This window comes from Pleurodeles waltl, chromosome 4_2 (genome assembly GCF_031143425.1).
Source record: "Pleurodeles waltl isolate 20211129_DDA chromosome 4_2, aPleWal1.hap1.20221129, whole genome shotgun sequence".
NCBI classification, from domain to species: domain Eukaryota; kingdom Metazoa; phylum Chordata; class Amphibia; order Caudata; family Salamandridae; genus Pleurodeles; species Pleurodeles waltl.
Window position 1 is genome coordinate 409,031,353 of NC_090443.1, and position 21,239 is coordinate 409,052,591.

At 46.5% G+C, this 21,239-nt stretch overlaps 1 protein-coding gene across 5 annotated transcripts in view; it reads right to left on the bottom strand.

Annotated features, from left to right (window-relative positions):
* RABGAP1L (RAB GTPase activating protein 1 like) overlaps positions 1 to 21,239 on the bottom strand; it is a 1,234,468-nt gene that overhangs the window by 380,742 nt on the left and 832,487 nt on the right. For all 5 annotated transcript variants that reach the window (XM_069231590.1, XM_069231591.1, XM_069231592.1 and 2 more), the window contains one exon: positions 9,772 to 9,846. In XM_069231590.1, coding sequence (XP_069087691.1) covers positions 9,772 to 9,846 — 75 coding nt within the window. The remainder of the gene's footprint in view (positions 1 to 9,771; positions 9,847 to 21,239) is intronic.

The window sequence follows — 21,239 nt, forward strand, 5'->3', positions numbered from 1 at the left end:
CTTCTTCATCTGATACAGACATCAAGCTGCATATTCCTTACCTTAGAATAGATACCTAAGCAATCCCTTTCCCCGAGGAGCATCGACGATCACGAACAGTCTTCTTGGACCTAAAGGGGCAGAAGGCCTTGCAGCTGGCCTCGTAGTCCTCAGGGGAGAGGCAAAGGTTACACACCTGGTGAAAGTTAGTGTGTGGATATCTGCCGTGGCACCAGGAACAAAACTGAAAAGGCGTCTGTTCCATTACGGACTGGACATGGTGTGGGAGGAATATGAAGGATGGAAGGGTGAAGGCCCATGCAAGACTGCAGTGGATGCGAGTCACCCTCACGCAGTTGACATCATCGAGCCAATGAGAGAGAGAGAGAGAGAGAGAGAGAGAGAAAGGACTGAGGGCTAAACAATACCGACAGAGAACAGGTATTACTGAGTAAAGTATGTGATAACAGTGTTGAACCAGGGCAGAAGAGCACAAGTCCGAACCCGAGAGAGGAAGAAAACAATTTAACAATGGAGTTGATGATCATGTGCATTACCAGCTAGAGGAGGAGTCCTATTTTTCAGTCTTTATATTTCACAAAATGAATTGCTGTATACCCGGTATACAATGAAAACCTATTGCAAGATGATGCTCATTTATTGGCTATGGGTACCTAGGGCTTTGGATGAACCTACCTATATATCCCCGCAACCAGAAGAGTCCAGCAGACGTAATAATATATTGCTTTAAAAAATTTGCCATAGCTGGCAATTTTTTTTTAGAAGAAAACATGGACAGAAATGGCTCTTTTTTCACTTCATTTTCAATATTTTTTTATATTAGCTGTTACTTTCTGTAGGAAAGCCTTGAAGGATCTACACAAATCACCACTTGCTGAATTCAGAATTTTGTCTACTTTTCAGAAATGTTTAGCCTTCTGGGATCCAGCATTGGTTTCACACCCATTTCTGTCACTAACTGGAAGGAGGTTGAAAGCGCAAAAATAGTAAAAATGGGGTACGTCCCCGTAAAATGCCAAATTTGTGTTGAAAAATGTGATTTTCTGATTCAAGTCTTCCTGTTCCTGAAAGCTGAGAAGATGGTGATTTAGCACCGCAAAGCCTTTGTTGATGCAATTTTCAGGGGAAAAAAACAACATGCTTTCTTCTGCAGCCCTATTTTCAAATTTTTCTGAAAAACCCAGAAGTTTTAGCTGTATTCTGGCTAATTTCTTGGTCTCCTTCAGGGGAACCCACAAACTCTGGGTACCTTTAGAATTCCTAGGATGTTGGCAAAAAAGTCATGGCTAGCTTATGTGGACAAAAAGTTATGAAGGCCTAAGCACGAACTACCCCAAATAGCCAAAAAAGGGCTCAGCACGGGGGAGGCAGCAGCTAAGGGGTTAAGTTTACCCATGCATCTTCCATTCCAATAGGATGCCCTTCCTTCTTAGGATCACCTGAAAACCCCTACTTTTTCATGTTGTGCTCCGCTGAAATTTAGGGGTTAGTATGTGCTTGATTCAAACATTACAACAATTGCCATAGTACAGCTCTTACCCATGGTCAATCTACTAAAAATGGGCAGCTTAGTAACATCATTCTTAACATTTTAAAATAGGGGCATTGAGCAGGTGTAGAACAAGTGTTCACTAGCTCCCCCCAACACCCTCAAACATCCTAAATGACAGTTCTAAGCACTGCCAATGTCACTGGTTAGTCATAGGTTTTTTGCAGCATCTAGGACCATGTGTGCCTTCGTTTTGGCCAGGTTCAGGCATCACTTGAGATCATACACCTGGCGAGTGCATCACACTGTCTGTTGGCCACCATTGAAGGGCTGGTTTGTAGCCCATTATAATCCAGGCTACTGTTGACCCAAACACGACCCTGCTCCCATGACCGCATAGGCTAACCAATCACAGCTCGCTCCTACGGTTGCACACTCCATACCTCAGGGCAATTCAATCAGCTGTACTTTAAATACAGGTCGCCTCCTCTGCTGAGTCTCGAAGTGGGCAAGCAGAGGAAGGTAGGTCTCACACGTCATGCGTAGAAGCCACATGAGTACGATTGCCTCAGCTTTGAGGGTCCTTTTTATGTTTTGGCCCGAGTTTGACTGTCATTACCTTTTCCTTGCAGTAAGCAGCTGAGCGCTAGCCTTTGTTTCTGACCTATAGGGCGTATTTGATTGACCCAAAGGGTAAGACCCCTAGTTCACACTTAAGACAACCAGTCAGTTGAGACAAACTGTGTGACACTTGCAAAGTTCTTAATTCCACGTTGTTTGTACCACTTATGTCCACTCGCCTGCTGTTTTGTGTGTATTAGTTTTGTCCTTCAGTCCTTTCACTATTTGGCGACTGTTTAGCGCCAACCACAGCATATGCATGTCTACCATTGGAGAAACTCTGTTACTGTGTGCGGGAAAAGCAATCCTAATGACACCTTGAACCAGATATGCAAATTTTCTGATTACTATTTTGTTCTCCCCATTGTTTCTTTTGTTTTTTCTAGGTTGGACAGTCATTATTAACCACCGTACCAGGCATTTTCTTTTAAGAGAATACCTATACTGCATATCGCGATTTATGAGTGGGGTAGGATTCCCACACTTCGTTTTTTAGGTCTTGATGAAGCGATGTGGATCCTTTTCAGACTTTAGGGCACGAAACATGTCTACCTGACTACACCATTAGACTTGAGGCTACATGAGTACATTACGCCCTTACAGTAGTCCTGACTCAGCTACTTTTTTTTTTAAACCTGTCAAGAGAGACATCACATTAAAATTTCACTTGGTATCTCCTAGACAGTTTTATCTATTTTTTCCTCACTCCTGCATATACAATCACTCCACCCCACACATTTAGAACACCCTCACGCTTACACCTCTCATCATAAGGCTAGAACAATAAATGATCTCCACCAAAGTGACCCTTTGTGTGGCCCGCAGAGCATTGCAGCGCCGGCCCTACGAGGAGCAATGCTCGAGGATGAAGCATGACATTCCCATGGATGCGTGAGGGAACCAAGAAATAATCTTTAGGATTTTCCACCCCATGTCTCATCCACTGCTTTGTCTTCCTTTCTTTCCGACAGGAATAGAACCTTCTTTGTTGGTTGGAGCGCACCCGACAACCACGGCAGGGCCGCAATCTGCAAAGCTCAGATTAGCTAGACAAGGATGCAACTTAGTTATTGGATGAGAAAATTGCATAGCAAGATGCCATGGGCCTTGTGCAAGCAAGGAAAGTGGCCCATTTGTCTGCTGATGGGGTAGTAAAGAACAAGTTACTTATCTTTGGTAATACCTTAGCTGTTAGAGACTCTATCTAACAGCAGATTCTTTATCTTATAAGTTCCTCCAGGCATCAGGCTGGACCTGGAAATTTTCAAGCAGTGCCCCTGCGCACCGGTAGGTGGTGTCAATCAGCTCCAAGTCGGTGGCATCTGTACCGGGAGTGACGTATGTGGTGCCTATATAGGCGCCAGACCAGCGTGCTGACATCAGTTTCTTTTTGTGACCTTTCCACACCAGAAGCGCAGAGCCACAAAGAATGCTGCTTAACTGATGGGCCTCAACAAGGGGACCCTATGCAGAAATCCAATCACAGAGGATGGGATGGTCTGCAATGAAGCTGCAGCTAGAGTCTCTACCAGATAAGGCGTTACCAAAGGTAAGTAACTTGTTTATTAGATAGAGACTTCTAGTCGCAGATTCCTTGCCTTAGAATAGATACCCAAGTAGTACCTCCCCGGAGGTGGGTATGCAAACAGGTTATACCAAAAGGTCCTCCAGGACTGAAAGGGCAAAGTGTCAGTCACAATGGTTCTGACCATCCACGCAGCGGTGCTTTGTGAATGTGTGCAAAGAGGCTCACGTTGCTGCCTGACAGATGTCCAGGCCAGGGACTCTGCAAGCGAATGTAGTGGTTGCAGCCTTGGCTTTGGTGGAATGAGAGCGAGAGCCCTGAGTGGGCTGCTTCTTTGCCAATGCGTAGACGATTTTTATGCAGAGCACAATCTATTGTGATATAGTCAGTTCCTGCGTAGCCTTGCCTTTCATTACCCGACATATCCAACAAAGACCTGATTGTTCACCCGAAAGTCCTTGGTTTGATCAATGAAGAACAACAACGTTTTTTTGGGTCCAGGCAATGAAGTCTTTCCTCTTCTTTAGAAGGATGAGGTAGAGGATAAAAACTTGGCAGTGTAATATTTTGGCCTACATGGAAGGGTGTTAACACCTTCGGAAGGGAGGAGGCCCAGGTTCTCAGAACCAGTTTGTCTGGGTAGAACGTGCGTAGGGAGGGTGCAGAGAGAACGCATGCATTATGCTGACTCTCCTGGCAGATGTTATGGCCACCAAAAAAGCTGTTTTGAAGGTCAACAATCAAAGTGGACAATTGTGCAGTGGCTCAAAGGGTGCACACATGACGAAGGTTAAGACCAGACCGAGGTCCCATTGGGGCATGATGAATGGTCACAACAGGTGACTTGAACAAGGAAGGTTGATCCAGCAACTTTAAGAAAGTGGATATGGCTGATAAGAAACCTTTAACAGTGCCCAGAGCAGAGCCCTGCTGGGCCAGACAAAGGACAGTAAAACCTGAGATAGGTGTGTACAAAGGGGGTCAATGTTCATGGATGCACACCATGTTGCAAACTTTTCACAACGGTAGGTGAATACCCTCTTGGTGGAGGAGGGCCTGGCTGCCAGAATAACATCGCATCCTTCAGGAGGAAGACCAAATGCTGAGTACTGCCGCCCCTCAATCTCCATGCATGAAGGCGAAGGTTGTGCAGGTTTGGGTGCAAGACCCAGCCCTGCTGCTGCAAAAGAAGATCTTCCCAAAGGGGCAGCCTGATCGGAGGACAGATGCTCATGCTCAGGAGTTCAGCGTGCCAAACTCTCCATGCCCAATCCAGAGCCATACGAATGACTTGGGCCTGGTTGTTTTTGATCTTCTTGAGAACTCTGGGCAGGACTGGTATCAAAGGTAAGGAGACCTAAGCTCCACTCAAGATGTCTGAGTGAGAGCTGCCTTGGAAACGCCAGTGTGCAGAACTGCTGACACTGTACATTCTCGGCAGTGACAAACAGATGTAACCAAGGTTCTCCCCTATCTCAAAAGAGACCTTGCACCACCTCCAGATGGAGATGCCATTCCTGATCTGCTAAGCACTGATGGCTGGGTTTATCCACTCTGATGTTCAGAGAGCCCGCCAGGTGCTCAAACACTAGGAAAATGCCTAGTGTTCCAGGCATGTCCAAAGAGGCATGGTCTCTTGACACAGGGTCCAGGACCCCACCCCGCCCCACCCTGTTTGATGCAGTACCACAAGGTGGTGTCTGTGAACACCTGAACTAGCCTTCTCTTGACCAAAGGAAGAAAGGCTCTTCATGCCAGTCGGATCATCCACAGCTTCAGCAGGTTGATGGGGAACTGGGACTCCGCCAAAGACTACACTCCTCTGATCTCCATCATTTTCCAGGTGGCAGCCTCAACCCATGAGTGACGCATCAGTCACTACAGTCAACTCTGGGTGGGGGAAGGGAGAGGGATCTGCCGCTGACCCAATCGCAGTTCGGCAGCCACCACTGCAGGACTTTTGTAGTTTCTTCAGACATCTGGACCATGTCGGAGAGACTTCCCTGATGCTGTGCCCACTGAGACTTCAGGTCCCACTGCAAAGCCTGCATATGCCAATGGGCATGTGTTATTAGCAGGAGGCCATGAGGCCCAACAACCTCAGAGTCAGTCTCACTGAAATCCAGGATAGAGGCTGAAACATCATATTCATAGCCTAAATGTCCTGGATTACCATTCGGGAGGATAGGCCTGAAACTGTACTGTGTCCAGAGCAGCTCCGATGAAAGGGAACATCTGAGAAGGAATAAGGTGAGACTTTGGCATGTTGATAATGTACACCACCGAGTCGAGGTCTGCCATAGTCTGCAGGTGGGAGATGTATGTCTGGGACAAGCTCACATTCAAAAGACAATCGTTGAGGTAGGAGAAGATTGGGACCCCTGACCTTCGCATATGTGCTTCAACCACTGCCATTACCTTGGCAAACACCCCAGGGGGGATTGTAAGGGCAAAATGGAGCACAGTAAAATGATAATGCTCATAGCCTACCGTGAACCACAGGTAACGGCTGTGGGCAGGCAGGACAGGGATGTCGATATAGCCATCCTTCAAATCCACCTCTACCATGCAGTCTCCCAGATCGGAAGCAGACCGGACCTGATATAATGCGAGCATCTTGAATGTCTCATTTTTCAGGAAGAATTTGAGAAGGCGCAGGTCTAGGACAGGACAGAGGCTTCTGTCTTTTTGGGCACCAGAAAGTAGTAGGAATAGTAACCATGATGTACTTCTGATGCAGGCACTCTATTGATGGCGCCTTTCACCTAAAGAGACAGTATTTCCTGATGAATCGTGAGAAAGTGGCATGGGTGGGGATGGGGTGTTCCAGAAAGGGAATGGAGTAGCCCCTCTAACGGATCTGTAGGACCCACTTGTCCAATGTTAAGGACCTCCAGTGTGGCAGGTGATGGTGAACCTGCCTCCCACTGGGTTCCCATGCTGTTTTTGAGGGCAAACTAAAGGTGTTTTGGGGTGGTGGCTGTCAGGGAGGTGGTAGACTGGGTCGACCTCTGGCTGATTGTCGCACATTGTTTGTGGGAACTGCATCCGTGGCCATGAAAAGTCTGGGAAGCCTGCTTGCCCAGGTGGCTGGGTGGGAAAAGACGCAGTTGGTAGCCTCTACCGGAGCCTCACAAGGGGTGAAAGGCAGACTGGGGTTGGCAGGATGGTACAAAGATCTGGGTGAAGCCCAGCTATCTTTAGAGTGCTGTAGCACTGAGTCTGGCTTTTCACCAAAAAGTTGAGAGCCATCAAAGGGCTTGCCCATAAAGGAAGATTTGGCATCCCCTGAAAAGTCAGTGATTCGCAACTAGCCGCACTGTCTGAGTGCCACTGATGATGCAATCACTGGGAGTGAGTCCTGTCCAGGTCACATCTTATGGTGAACTTTGCTGCACCTCGCCATTCAACAGCAGCTTGGGAGAGTATAATTCAGGCCTCCTCATGGGCAGCACTTGCACAATCGAGTCCCACTCAGTGTGAGTGTATGGGGCCAAAAAGAATTCGGTGTTCACTGAATGCAGTGCTAGGCTGATGGAAGATAACATCATCATGCAGGGTCAGACAGGGACAAAAAATAGGTCTGGGCACCAAAGTAAAAGTGGCACCAATTGGCACATTAGATAGCTAAAAAAGTGGCAAATCAGGCCAGTTTAAACGTGTAAGGACACACTGTATGGATAGTTTGCAAGGTATGAGAAACTGCATGCATTTCTATTTGCTGCAGGCAATGAGTGAGGAAATATCCCTGAAATCAACAGTAAAACCTAGCCCATCGGGTCACAGAACAGGCTCACATACTACTAAAAAACGATCCACAAACTGGTCTGTCAGACCAGCCTACTGGGCACTGCCTGATTGCCCTATTGGTCAATCTGACTCTGTCCTCTTGCCAAAGGTGTTCAAGCCCTTTGTATTCCACATATGGTGGTAGGGAACGCGCTGGGGTCTATTCAGAGGTGAAGGTTTGGACCACCACGATCTCCTTAGTGGGGTGCTGGGTGAGGAAACTGTGACCTCCAGGAGTGGGGCAATGGCAGAGGGCAATATTCTTGTGCACAGGAGCCTCTGTGCAGGGATTGGACCAAGCCCAGAGTAGAACATTCATAAGGGCTTCACTGAAAGGACGTGAAGAGTTTGAGGGGGACACGCCTGGCTGAAGCACTTCGGTCAAGACTATCATCTTGACTGTCGCTGAGGGTAACTTAAAGTCCAGGACCTTAGCCGCCCTCCACACCACCATTGCAAATGAGGCTCCTTCCTCCATAGTCGCTCTGGATCCAACATCTCATCCATGGGGCACGACGTGAGCTGAGGGTAGACCCACTGGCAGGAATCCAGTATGGACCCCCTAATGAACGTGCGGGGCCCAAAGGTGCTCCAGAAGGGTTGGTCTGCCCAAGTGTAAGGTGAATGGCCTCATAAAACTCCTTAAGTTGGGAGTGGGTTGCTCCAAAAACTCCAAGAGGCGAGGAGTGGACCCAGACACAGACTCCACGGAGGAGCAAGGCCTCGAGCACTGCCGATGTTTCCAGGCCTCATATGAGGACTTGGACTGGCATGGACAAGTCGAAGAACGCTTTAACTTCTTTGACCTATTGTGGGACTTACCTGACCATTTTGATTGCACTGATGCGTGTCAGTTGCGGCTCTGAACAGACCCGGGAGCTTCCACGCAACATGTATCTTGAGTGGCGTGAGGTCGTGTGACGGCAGACAGCAAGGAACTTGAGAAAACGCTCCCTCAGTGCCTTCGGTTTCATGGCATGGCACTCCTCGCAGACCTTGGAGTCATGGTCCCGCTCCAAGCACCACAAATAAACCAATTGTGGGTCTGTCACAGACAACTACCTGTTTAAAACCTCTTTGGTTTCTTGTTTGACATCCCTCGCACACTAGGAAAAAGTATTCTAGAAAAAATCTTTGATAAAATGTCAAAAACACTCAGTCAAAAAGTGACTGGGGGTAGCTCTTCCAGATCTGTGCAGACTGGCATGGAAAGAAAAGAACTAATGTCAGCTTTCTGGGGTGGCACCTATATAAGCACCGTGCATGTCACTTCTGGCGTGGATGATGCCAACATGGAGTGCACTGAAGCCACCTACTGACAACACAGGGGTCTCTACCAGATACACAGCAATTATCAGGGCTCAATGGGCCCTGGTGCCACTGCACCTGCAGCACTAATGGTGAGAATGGTGTTATGTGTGTGTGTGCACGTACATATATAAATATATCGTTTATCACTTTTTTCCAGGAGCTTACGTTGATGAAGGGAATGGAGTATACAAAACCGACTACATAAACTGCAAGTGTTGACTCTTTACTTATAGCTCATTATGGCCCTCATTACAACCTTGGCGGGCGGCTGAAGCCGCTCGCCAAGGTTGGACCCCTGGGCGGCCGCCAATGCGGCCACTCCTGCCGTGGTCATTTTGAGATCGCCGCTGGGCCGGCGGGCGGAAACCTGGTTTCCGCCCGCCCGGCCGGGATCACGGCCGCAACACAGGAGCCGGCTCCAGATGGAGCCGGCTGTGTTGCGGCTGTGCAACAGGTGCAGTTGCACCCATAGCACTTTTCACTGTCTGCATAGCAGACAGTGAAAAACTGCACGGGGCCGTGTCAGGGGGCCCCGCGACTCCCCGTACCGCCAGCCTTTTCCTGGCGGTTCAAACCGCCAGGAAAAGGCTGGCGGTAGGGGGACTCGTAATCCCCTGGCGGATTAAAACCGTCGGGACTGAAGTGGCGGTAAACCGCCGGTCCCGGCGGTGCGACCGCGGCACTTCCGCCGCGGTCGTAATGCCATGGGAAGCACCACCAGCCTATTGGTGGTGCTTCCGTCGGAACAGCCCTGGCGGTCTTTGACCGCCAGGGTTGTAATGACCCCCTATATCTACGGATATTAGGAATCGACCAGCATAACATTATGCACTGGTGCGTTTACCGCACATGCTACTAGAGCCGATGAAAAAGCAATTATGCATCCGCTACAGATACCAGATTATAGAAGGGGCAACTCCTTTTTTAGGTGCGCCATTTTGTACCTCCGTTGCCCATGTGCGGCAAAAGTTGAAAGGTTATGCTCATTACGCATTTGAAGATGGCAGTTTTGAACTTTGTTGTCAAATGTACTTACATGGAGCAGCAAAACGGCAGCTAGGAACGACATCCCCTGGCAGTAGCCCAGCTCTTCGTCATAAACGGAATATGCCTGGAAGAAGAGAGACAAAACAAAAGTAAGATGTTGTGCAGGGAGCACAACCTACATACACAAAGACACAAATTCATAACACCAGCCTGCAAGTAATTACTGATCGAACCAAGAGGTCATGGTTGCAGGGCACACTTCTTTAAAACTCGATTTATTTCTGGCACTTTGTATAGCTTTCGGCCTTTCAAAGCACTTTATGGAAACACAAATAGAGAAGTGCACACAAACATTGGAATTTAGGCTACTGTTGCAAATACTGCAGGGTGACGGTAAAACGTTAGAAACAAGTAAGGCAGAGAGTCATCCGTACATATTCTTCAGTACTCGAACTCAGTCACGATTTAGAGAGTTTCATAGAACTTTAAAGTCTCAATCCTGGCTCGTCTGCACGAGTTCCAGTTTACTGCAGCACCTAAAGGCCTAACTTGGTTGTTCCTTTGTGCTTAGCAAGTCTTTTGGAACTCTGGTTCTTTGCTGCTCCCCATATTTACAGATGGATTTTGTCTGATTTCATTTTGTCTACAGCGGCTTAGGACGGATTCAGGCAGCGTTTTTTACTCGTTATCCTGACGTCTCCCAAGCGCTTCCAACGTGTACTCAGAAGGGGAATCAGCACAGCTTTCACAGGCTGTTTGTTAACACCCCGAGGTTCTTCAACTTTATCTGCCCCTACATCGGAACAAGCACAGCAACTTTACATGTAATCCCTTCCTAACACAGCCTGTTACAGTCATCTGTCTGACCCTAAAACTAAGCTCTACCTAAACCAAACATTAAACCTACCCCTTCACTTACAGCTTACTTTTAACCCAACTCTAGTACATATCCCTACGTTCACCCCACCTCACTGGTAATCTAAAGCTAGCTGTGGCCTTACTCCTTGAACTTAACTTTACTCCAACCTCAAGAAATGGCTAACCCTAACCCTAAGCAGAAATCTCACTAGACCTCTAAGCAGACACAATTTAAAAACACTACGGCTTACCAACAATTGGCAAGTGCGTAAAGCAGACTGCGCGGTGAAGCAGAAACACTGTAACCATTGCCTGGCAAAATTTTGTTGCTTTTGCTCCAAGGTGTGTGTCTGGATATATTAATGGTGACTGCAGCATTCTTACCAAACATTTTTACGATGTCATTAGAATAAGGGACTCGAATCACTAAAGGTAAAAGTTGGCTTCGTGAATCTAGAGTAAAAGAGTTATAAAAGAACCGGAGATAACTTTGCGTCTGATTTTTTTCATTGATGCACTTCGCAGAACAAATTTTCTTCGTGCAGTGCATTACCTAACAAGGTTGAGGGAGTCTCATCTGCCACACATCAGACACCTTTAACATCCCGCATCTCTGTGGGGATATTGCTACCATCTCAATCTCTAGAGTCTCAAATAGCAGGAGGACACTGCAAACAATAAAAAATTGCCGATCCAGTGGTGGCCTCCCAGCCTCCCCCTCGGTTTTTTTTTTTTTTTTTGCTGGTGGCTTGAGCCTCCTTATGGTTGCCATCTCTCCCATCAAACCAAGCTTGCCGTGTGCACTGTAGCGCGGTTATGCTTACTAGGTGCGACTGACTTGTGCCCCTGAATCTGTTGTTATCTCTGGGAGTGAACGGTTAGGAACTCTTAAGGGAAGCTGGTCTGATTCTCTAGACTAACTTTAACCCTATTTCTCTCCATCCAACGAGGACTAAATACTTAGAAAGCCAGGTGGCTGTCCACCTTCATATTTCGGCTGTGGAATCAGATACTCTGGACGATGTCCAGGCGGCCTCTTGGGCAGGCAATAGGACAAAGACTACATTGGCAAAGGAATTGGATGATCTTTAGAAAATTAAACTGGCAATCTGAAAATACAAAGCGCACACCTCAGTTATTTATTCTTTAACTCGTATTGCATCAAACACTGGATGCCGAGTAAGCTTGTGCATATGACTGACCTCTTTCCTCGCCGCCAAAACCTGGAACTCTCTCCCCACTCCGCTATGCCAGACCCAGGACCTCCTCACATTCAGAAGGCTCCTCAAGACCTGGCTCTTCGACCGCTAAACAGCCTCTCCACCCCCCCCCCCCACCTCAGCGCCTCGAAACCCTAACGGGTACATAGCGCGCTTTATAAATACTATGATTGATTGATTGATTGATTGACTGACTGAACCCTACAAGGCATTGTCAATTAAAGGACTGTTAAATGATATTGTATTGGTGTGCTGCTCTAAAGGAAAAATGAGATTCAATGATCTTTCATTGATTGCTAACAAACTGCCAATATCCTGATTTTACTCACTACAGCTTCATCATGTATGACCGCCGAAACTGGGTTTAGCCCCTCCCACAACCCCAACTTGTTTATGTGTACAGCTGATGCCCAATTACTCCTTCAATTGATGGAACACTGGCAACAGCTTTCTAGCAGTGCACAGCTGGAGGCAGGTAGTGGAGAGCAAGTCATTGGCTTAAAATTAGTTTTGACAAAACAGAGATCTGAGTGGCTGGTGGAAAGATTGGCCTCTGGACTTCGATCTTCTGGTTTGACACCTTGAACAATTGTCCTCCACCTGCAAAAGGAGTTTAAAAAGTTTGGTTTCAAATTGTACTATGGTATACAGTTAAAAGAACAAGTCTTCACTGTATCGATTTTGTAGTTATTTCTTAGGGGATGTGGTCACCTTAGTTTAGAGGACCACCATTCTTCAGTAGCTGCCTTGATTGGTTGTGGACTCACCTATGGCAACATGCTCTATTTGGGTCTGGTTAAATTCCTTCCAAATAAAAAATTCTAGCTATCCAAAGTAATGGTGCTAGGACTGTGGTTGATGCTACAGGATTCTAGCACATGCCTCTACTGATGAAACTCTGCTTCCTTCTTGTTCAGGCCACAATTGTGTGTAACCTGTTGTACATAGTTCACAAATCTCTTTATGGGGATGTGTCCCCTTTCCTCTTAGGGCCTGAATTGGCACTCCATGATACAACTTTACATTCCTCAAATGTGCATCTGCTGAGAATTTCTTACGTTAGAAAGTTAAAATTTGATGGCAGATCTTTTTCTGCAGCTCCTCTAACTCTGTGGAGTGTCCTCTCTGAGTTAAAGAAAGCATTACGATTTCTCACTTTTAGACAACATCTTAGGTAATGAGTACATATTTAGACTCTCCAGGCTTCATTGCTGTGAGCATCATATAAATATGCTATGGACACCCCCACGTTTATATCTGTTTTCATAAAATAAAATACATAAAATGTCAGTGAGACCTGTCACCCTTAGGGTGGTCTTCCCCTAAACGTTTTGTGTTCTCCCCATTTGTTTTGCTAAATTTGTTTTTGATGGCTTTAGGACTCTGTGCACTTTACCACTGCCAACCAGCACTAGAGTGCTTGTGCTCACACCCTAAAACATGGTAAAATTGGCTTACACCTGATTGGCCTATTTAATATAAGTCCCTATCAAAGTGCTGTACTATATACCCAGGGCCAGTAAATTAAATGCTACTAGGGAGCTTAACGCACTTATTGTACCACCCACTTAAGTAGCCTTTTAAAACAAGTTTCAGACCTGCCATTGCAGCCTGTGTGCAGTTTTATACTGCCATTTCAGCATACCAAAATAAATCCTTTGCCAAGGCCACAACTTCACTTTTAATACATATGTCACCACTAAGGTAGGCCCTAAACAGCCCACAGGGCAAAGTGCATTGTGTTTAAAAACATGGACATGTTCTGCAAACCAGAAACAAGTCAAATTTTCAACATCATGAAATGCAAATGTATATTTTATTTCCCTCATGTGCTCATTCATGTGTATAGCTGCAAAGCGGCCAGTGTCATGTGTGACACCTTCAGCCAGTTCTGGCTTTTTCAGTCAACAGAAGTTTTCACCCTAGAACAACAAGTTCACGTTGCCATTTTGAACACAAGCATAAAAACGCCAGCATACAAAATCCAGCTGTTATGGAACCTCTTGAAGTTATGCGGAAGTGCGTGTGTACCAGAAAATGAGTTGTGCGAGTCTCTTTTTTGTGTCCCTGTATGTTACCTGCATACACAGGTAACTGCACAAAATAGGTCATTTTAAATATTGTATCTACCTACAAATAGCGTGCCACTCCTCTAAGCAAATTACTCAAACGTGGTGAAAGTTCAAAGTGCCCTTGTTACCTGTCTTAATTTGTTTTCTGGAACATGCAGACCGAGAACGCAGAAAGACAGAGCAGGCTGAACTGATCATGCATGACGCAGGACAACGTGAACGCTCTCGAACAGCACACGGAGCCAGCCTATCGTTTGTCGATGTGCATCCAATTTACGTCAGTATCTGCCACCTACCTAACATAATCCTCTGTCCCAACTGTAAATTATCTTCCTGTGCCCACACACCTTACAGTATCCATCAATCGTACATCGTCATGATCCTTCGGCTGCACATGCCTGTTAGTCCGTGTGCATCACTACTGTGTTGTTCTGTGCATGGTTGTTCTCCTATGTCTGACTCGGAGAAACTCGGTGTCTGTAGTTGCGCTGCGCACCACATAAATGATGAGCATATGAAGTGTTGTCCATGTTAGATGAAGTCTGGTCTCGTGGAGGCCTCTAAGCACATGCGCGTGACAGAACACGCTCTCTTTGAGCACATCTTCACGAAGCGTGGTCACGGAGCGCATTCTGCGTAGATTAACATCCTCGTCAGACGAGGCGAGCACGTCTCACGACCCGAAGGCAGCGCGAGCAGTCAGAGCTGGAATTAAATGGCTCAGCTTCTCTATTAACCCCAGGCACTGGATCAATGGAAAGCGCATTTTAATTAAGGCCTAAATTGTTATTGATTCTGCTTATGTGACGGCCGGGTGGCCGGCGCCGTGAGAAAAAAATACATAATAATTCCCAAGTTATTATACGAGCGAAAAATGGGCATAACTGAGACCCCTCCCACTTCTTAAAGAGTGAGGAGTGAATATGCGCCTAGATGCTCGGCTTCGAGGTACTCTTACAAGATAGTCACACTCACGAGGGAATAGTCACACTCATGAAGGGCATTAACACACAGGCCCGGTTCCAAGAATTATATCTGGATGGGTCAGGGGGCGCTTGGGTAGGCCAATGTGTGTCCGATTTTCTACAGTTCTGGAGGTAGCCTAAAAGCACTAGATTTACATCCTTTCTTCTAAATAGTCATTGTTAGAAATGGGGTTTTTGGTTGGCAGTCAGGTTGCCCTCTGTCCAAGCAAGAACCCTCACTCTAGTCAGGGTAAGTCACACACAATCCAAAATCAGCCTGTGCTCACCCTCCGGTAGCTTGGCACGAGCAGTCAGGCTTAACTTAGAAGGCAATGTGTAAAGCATTTGTGCAATAAATCATACAACACCATAGTATAACACCACAAAAATACACCACACAGTGTTTAGAAAAATATAGAATATTTATCTGGGTAATTGTAGGTCAAAACGATCAAAGTTGCAATACGAATTTGTAAAGATATCACTGAAAAGTGATATTAAGTGTCTTTAAGTCTTTTAAAAGCAATAAAGTGTCTTTCAAGCACAGAGTACCTGGTTTCTGGTGGGAAATCTCCTCAGAGGGCCACAGGAGAAGAGATGCGTGGAAAAAGGGGTGTGTGCGTCGATTTCCTCTCAGCACACACAGACTTGCGTCGTTCTTTTCCACGCGGGGAAGTCGGGCGTCGTTTTCCGGCGCGCAGACAGTCTCTTTTTGTGGATCGCGGGGATTACCAGATGTCCCGGGTCTGTGCGTGGATTCTCCTGCTTATTTTCCGGCTGCGCGTCGTTCTGCGGGGCTGCGCGTCGAAGTTTCGATCTCACGGTAGGCGTTGCGTCGATTTCTCCTTGGAAGTCGGGCGGCGTTGTCCTTGCGAGGCCGTGCGTCGAAATTTTGGTCTCACGGCAGGCGTCGTGTCGATTTCTCCTTGGAAGTCGGGCGGCGTTGTCCTTGCGAGGCCGTGCGTCAAAGTTTCGCACTCACGGTAGGCGTCGCGTCGATTTCTCCTGGAAAGTCGGGCGGCTTTGTCCTTGCGAGGTTGTGCGTCGAAGTTTCGATCGTCCCGAGGGCGTCGCGTCGATCAGCGTCGGTGTGCGGCGTTTTTCTCGCCGCGAAACAAGCTGTGCGTCGAAATTTTCGGCGCACGGAGCGTCCAAGTGAAAGGAAGAAGTCTTTTTGGTCCTGAGACTTCAAGGAACAGGAGGCAAGCTCTATCCAAGCCCTTGGAGAGCACTTTCACAGCCAGACAAGAGTTCAGCAAGGCAGCAGGGCAACAGCAAGACAGCAGTCCTTTGTAGAAAGCAGACAGGTGAGTCCTTTGAGCAGCCAGGCAGTTCTTCTTGGCAGGATGTAGTTTCTGGTTCAGGTTTCTTCTCCAGCAAGTGTCTCATGAGGTAGGGCAGAGGCCCTGTTTTATACTAAGTTGTGCCTTTGAAGTGGGGGTGACTTCAAAGAGTCTCTAAGAAATGCACCAAGTTCCCTTTCAGTTCAATCCTGTCTGCCAGAGTCCCAGTAGGGGGTGTGGCAGTCCTTTGTGTGAGGGCAGGCCCTCCACCCTCCCAGCCCAGGAAGACCCATTCAAAATGCAGATGTATGCAAGTGAGGCTGAGTACCCTGTGTTTGGGGTGTGTCTGAGTGAATGCACAAGGAGCTGTCAACTAAACCTAGCCAGACGTGGATTGAAGGGCACAACAAGTTTTCAGTGCAAAGAAATGCTCACTTTCTAAAAGTGGCATTTCTAGAATAGTAATATTAAATCCGACTTCACCAGTCAGCAGGATTTTATATTACCATTCTGGCCATACTAAATATGACCTTCCTGCTCCTTTCAGATCAGCAGCTGCCACTTCAACAGTGTATGAGGGCAGCCCCAATGTTAGCCTATGAAGGGAGCAGGCCTCACAGTAGTGTAAAAACGAATTTAGGAGTTTTACACTACCAGGACATATAACTACACAGGTACATGTCCTGCCTTTTACCTACACAGCACCCTGGCTCTAGGGGTTACCTAGGGCACACATTAGGGATGACTTATATGTAGAAAAAGGGGAGTTCTAGGCTTGGCAAGTACTTTTAAATGCCAAGTCGAAGTGGCAGTGAAACTGCACACACAGGCCTTGCAATGGCAGGCCTGAGACAAGGTTAAGGGGCTACTGAGGTGGGTGGCACCACCAGTGCTGCAGGCCCACTAGTAGCATTTAATCTACATGCCCTAGGCACATGTAGTGCACTCTACTAGGGACTTACAGGTAAATTAAATAGTCAATCATGGATAAACCAATCAATAGTACAATTTACACAGAGAGCATATGCACTTTAGCACTGGTTAGCAGTGGTAAAGTGCTCAGAGGTCAAAAGCCAACAACAACAGGTCAGAAAAAATAGGAGGAAGGAGGCAAAAAGTTTGGGGATGTCCCTGTCAAAAAGCCAGGTCCAACAGTCATACAGAGCTTGTGGAGCGTTATTTGAGAGTAAAAGCTAATGTCTATACTTATCAGTCCCAACTCTCATAATTTCTAGCTGTATTCTTGATACCTGAGAGCAGTTGTCATGACTGGCAATTGTAAAGCTGGTAATTGCAATCAAAGAGGTAGCCTTCTGGGGCGTATCACACAGAGAGCCCTAGGGATGCAACAGCCCTTTTTGTGGGCCCCAAAACACCATGTTATTCTGGAAGAGGTCCACTTGTGCACCCACTTCAGTAATACTGATAGCGCTGGCGCACATGTTGGACCAGCAATATCTTCAGAGTGCATTCCCTCATTTTCATGGGAGCATGGCCCCATGTAAATGAGGGAATGACTGTCTTAGCGCCCAGCCCATATCATGGATGCATGCAGAGGCAAAAAGTCCCTCAAGATGCACACGGACAATATGCCACAACAAGGTGGTGCACAGTCTGTGTGTCTCCTTAACCCCTTCGCTGCCAGGCCTTTTCCCCTTCAGATGCCAGGCCTTTTTTTTGGCTATTTGGGGTAGTTCGCGCTTAGGCCCTCATACCTTTTTGTCCACATAAGCTACCCAAGCCAAATTAGTGTCCTTTTTTCCCCAAAGATCCTAGAGGTACCCAGAGTTTGTGGGTTCCCCTGGGGGACACCACGAAATTAGCCAAAATACAGCAACATTTTTGTTTAAAAAAATAAAATAAAAAAAAGAACATGAGAAAAAAAGGGCTGCAGATGAAGGCTTGTGTTTTTTCCCCTGAAAATGCCATCAACAAAGTGTTTGCTGTGCTAAAATCACCATCTTGCCAGCTTCCAGGAACTGGCAGACTTGAATCAGAAAACAACATTTTTCAACACAATTTTGGCATTTTACTGGGACATACCCCATTTTTACTATTTTTTGTTCTTTTAGCCTCCTTCTAGTTAGTGACAGAAATGGGTGTGAAACAAATGCTGGATCCCAGAAAGCTAAACATTTCTGAAAAGTAGACAAAATTCTGAATTCACCAAGGGGTATTTCCTACAAGAGATCCTACAAGGTTTTCCTGCAGAAAATAACAGGTGAAGTAAAAAAATACTGAAATTGAGGTAAAGAAAAAAAAAAAAGCCAATTTTCTCCACATGTTACTCTATCGTTTTACTGCGATGTCAGATTTTCAAAAGTAATACACCATAGGTTCCCAGAGCCAATAAAGGAGCTGCACCTTGCCATGGGTTTTCCTTGTATACCTGGTATACAGCAATTCATTTGGTGAAATATAAAGAGTGAAAAATAGGTATTAAGGAAACCTTAGAATTTCCAAAATGGGCACAAGATAAGGTGTTGAGAAGCAGTGGTTATTTGCACATCTCTGAATTCCGGGGTGCCCATGCTTGCATGTGAATTACAGGGCATTTCTCAAATAGACGTATTTTTTTTACACAGTCTTACATTTGGAAGGCAAAAATGTAGAGAAAGACAAGGGCCAATAACACTAGTTCTGCTATTCTGTGTTTCCCCAAGTCTCCCGATAAAAATGGTACCTCACGGGTAGGCCCAACCTGAATAGTATGATGCTTGCCCCATTCTACAGTGTATTATTGCACGTATTCTACACAGACTAAACTACATAACACTCTCAGAACCCCCACATAGAACCAGCCATTATTGAGGTGCAGCAGGCCATTCATAATCCTGGGTTCTGGTGCCACTGCACCTGCAGAATCATTGGCAGGTACACCCTTGTCTCCTCTTCCCCAACACACATCTCCCCACTGCAGTTTGTCTCAGATATGAGCTAGGGTTGCCACCAGGCTGTTTTCTTTTTAAGGGCATGCCCAGTATTTTAATGTTCCAGACAGTAGAAAAATAGGTGGGATTTTTCTACCTATCAGTACATAAGTAAAACAGCCATTATTAAAACAATGCACTATACAATGTATTCTACAAGTTTCTCGAAGACCCCTAACTGATTATTAAAATAAAGGTGAAAAAAATCCCAACATTTGTTGACATGGAGGAAGCACTTAACAGGTGTTTTCTCTGTGGCCTCTTTTGCTGTCATTGGGAGGGCAAAATGTCATGTTTGGGTGTGCCTGGCCCATCTGGCCCACCCAGTAGAATTGGGCCTGGTAATACAGCTTAGAAGAGCAAATGTGTAGAAAAAATACCTGTGATGACAGATCCTTGAGATGCGTTGAGTTCCATACATTGACAACTAACTAGCCAACACATAGAGCCATACTGGTAAGTTGTGGGGAAGAAGGCTCAAACCAGGTGGTAATGAGTGATGCAATGCATATGTGCAGCATATGTATGTTTAAATAAGGTTCCTACACATCTCATGCTTGTGTATGCACTCTGTAATTCTTGCTTTGCTTCTTTCTTGTACAGTACGGGACTTCTAGCCCTGTGCATTTGGCACCATGCTGTTGATATCATGTGGTGTCCCGGTTAATCCTTTATAAAATGAGTAGAGTTCCAGGTCTGCATCCTACGTTGGTACCTAATGATTCAATAGAGTCCTGGAAGCCTAGGCCAAGCATACACACGCTAGGAGACTGCAACAGTCCATCCCCTGTCACTCAGGGGACGGTAAGCATGGGTGGAACTCATGGAGTTTCACTCTGCAGAATTCCACGGAGTTCCCTAAAATCTCAAGGAGACCCCATAGAGCTCCTTGAGCAGTGGAATTTCAGTACGTCGTACTGCTTGTGCTGATTTTTAGCACCGGAACTTTGTCCCATGCTGTAAAATTGGCACGAATGGCACCACGAGGCACGCCAGAGGGCGCTGCTTCTTTCTGCCCCTCAAGTACATTCTCTACTCGAGCAGCACCGTTCTCAATGTGAGCGGTAGCGACCTACCACGATCGCCTGTGTTGAGAAATCATGCCAGGAGCCGTCCTAGCGCTCATGTTTCTCGCTCACTCTTGTTGGCAATTGGATTGAGTGGCGCTGGGGGGTTGCATTCAAAAGTATTACTGTTTGGGGCTGCCTTGCTTTCAGTGGTAGTGTCTGACATAAAGGCTGCTGGAAGGAAAACAGAAACAGAGACATCCTTAACTGGGGTGCTCCTGAGATGTAATTTTTCCAAAAGAATCACACAAAGGGCTTCTTAATGGTCACCATGCTACACCATCAGGAGCTCAAATGTCAACAGGAACAGTAGTGGAGTGGAGTGCAGCAGAGAAGTGAAGCTGGGGTGGTGACCAGATGCCACATTAAGGAAATCAAAAGAGGAGTAATACACAGGTCCACCCATCAGCAATAACGGAAAATGGAGAGAACCAAAAGGAGAACATCTGAGAAAGACAAGACGGGGAAACCCCTCAGAAGGTAATTAAACAGGGGGGCATGGCGTGACGCTGGGAGAAATGGGCGCCTGAGTGCGAACTCTGTTCCTGCAATACCTGTAAATTTGTTTTTTCACCTGCTTCCAGTGAAGACCTGATTATGCCGCACACCGTGACTTTCACCGAAACTTATGGAGCATGAATTGAGATAGTTTCCAACCCTGTCGTCACAGAAAAATGCTCCGACCGGCACATCGGAGGGATCAGTGCATTCAGATTTTTGGCTCCTGCCCGAGTGCACAACAAGGCCGTGAGTTACAATCTGGTGGGATCGCAAAGTATGCTGCCACTCACTTGCTCAATCCTTACATTTCAGATGCATGAAACAATGAATTCCAGAACTCAGGCTTGTCTTTGCAATGTCTTGTAAGTGGAAGCGCCAGACTCGGATTAGACTGTGACATACTTTCTTTTCTCTGCCGAGCAGCCCAGCTCTACATGTTTTTCCTGCTTCTCCTCTCTAATGGGCTATAGAAGATAACTTTTCCTGGAAGTCTCTCTCTGCCAGTGGTGGGGATTTAATTTAATGCTGGTTGTTCTTCTATTTATGCTCCACTTCTGATCTATGCACCAATTATTGGCCACCACCTTGGAGCTCAATCCAAGATCATAATACACCAAAAGT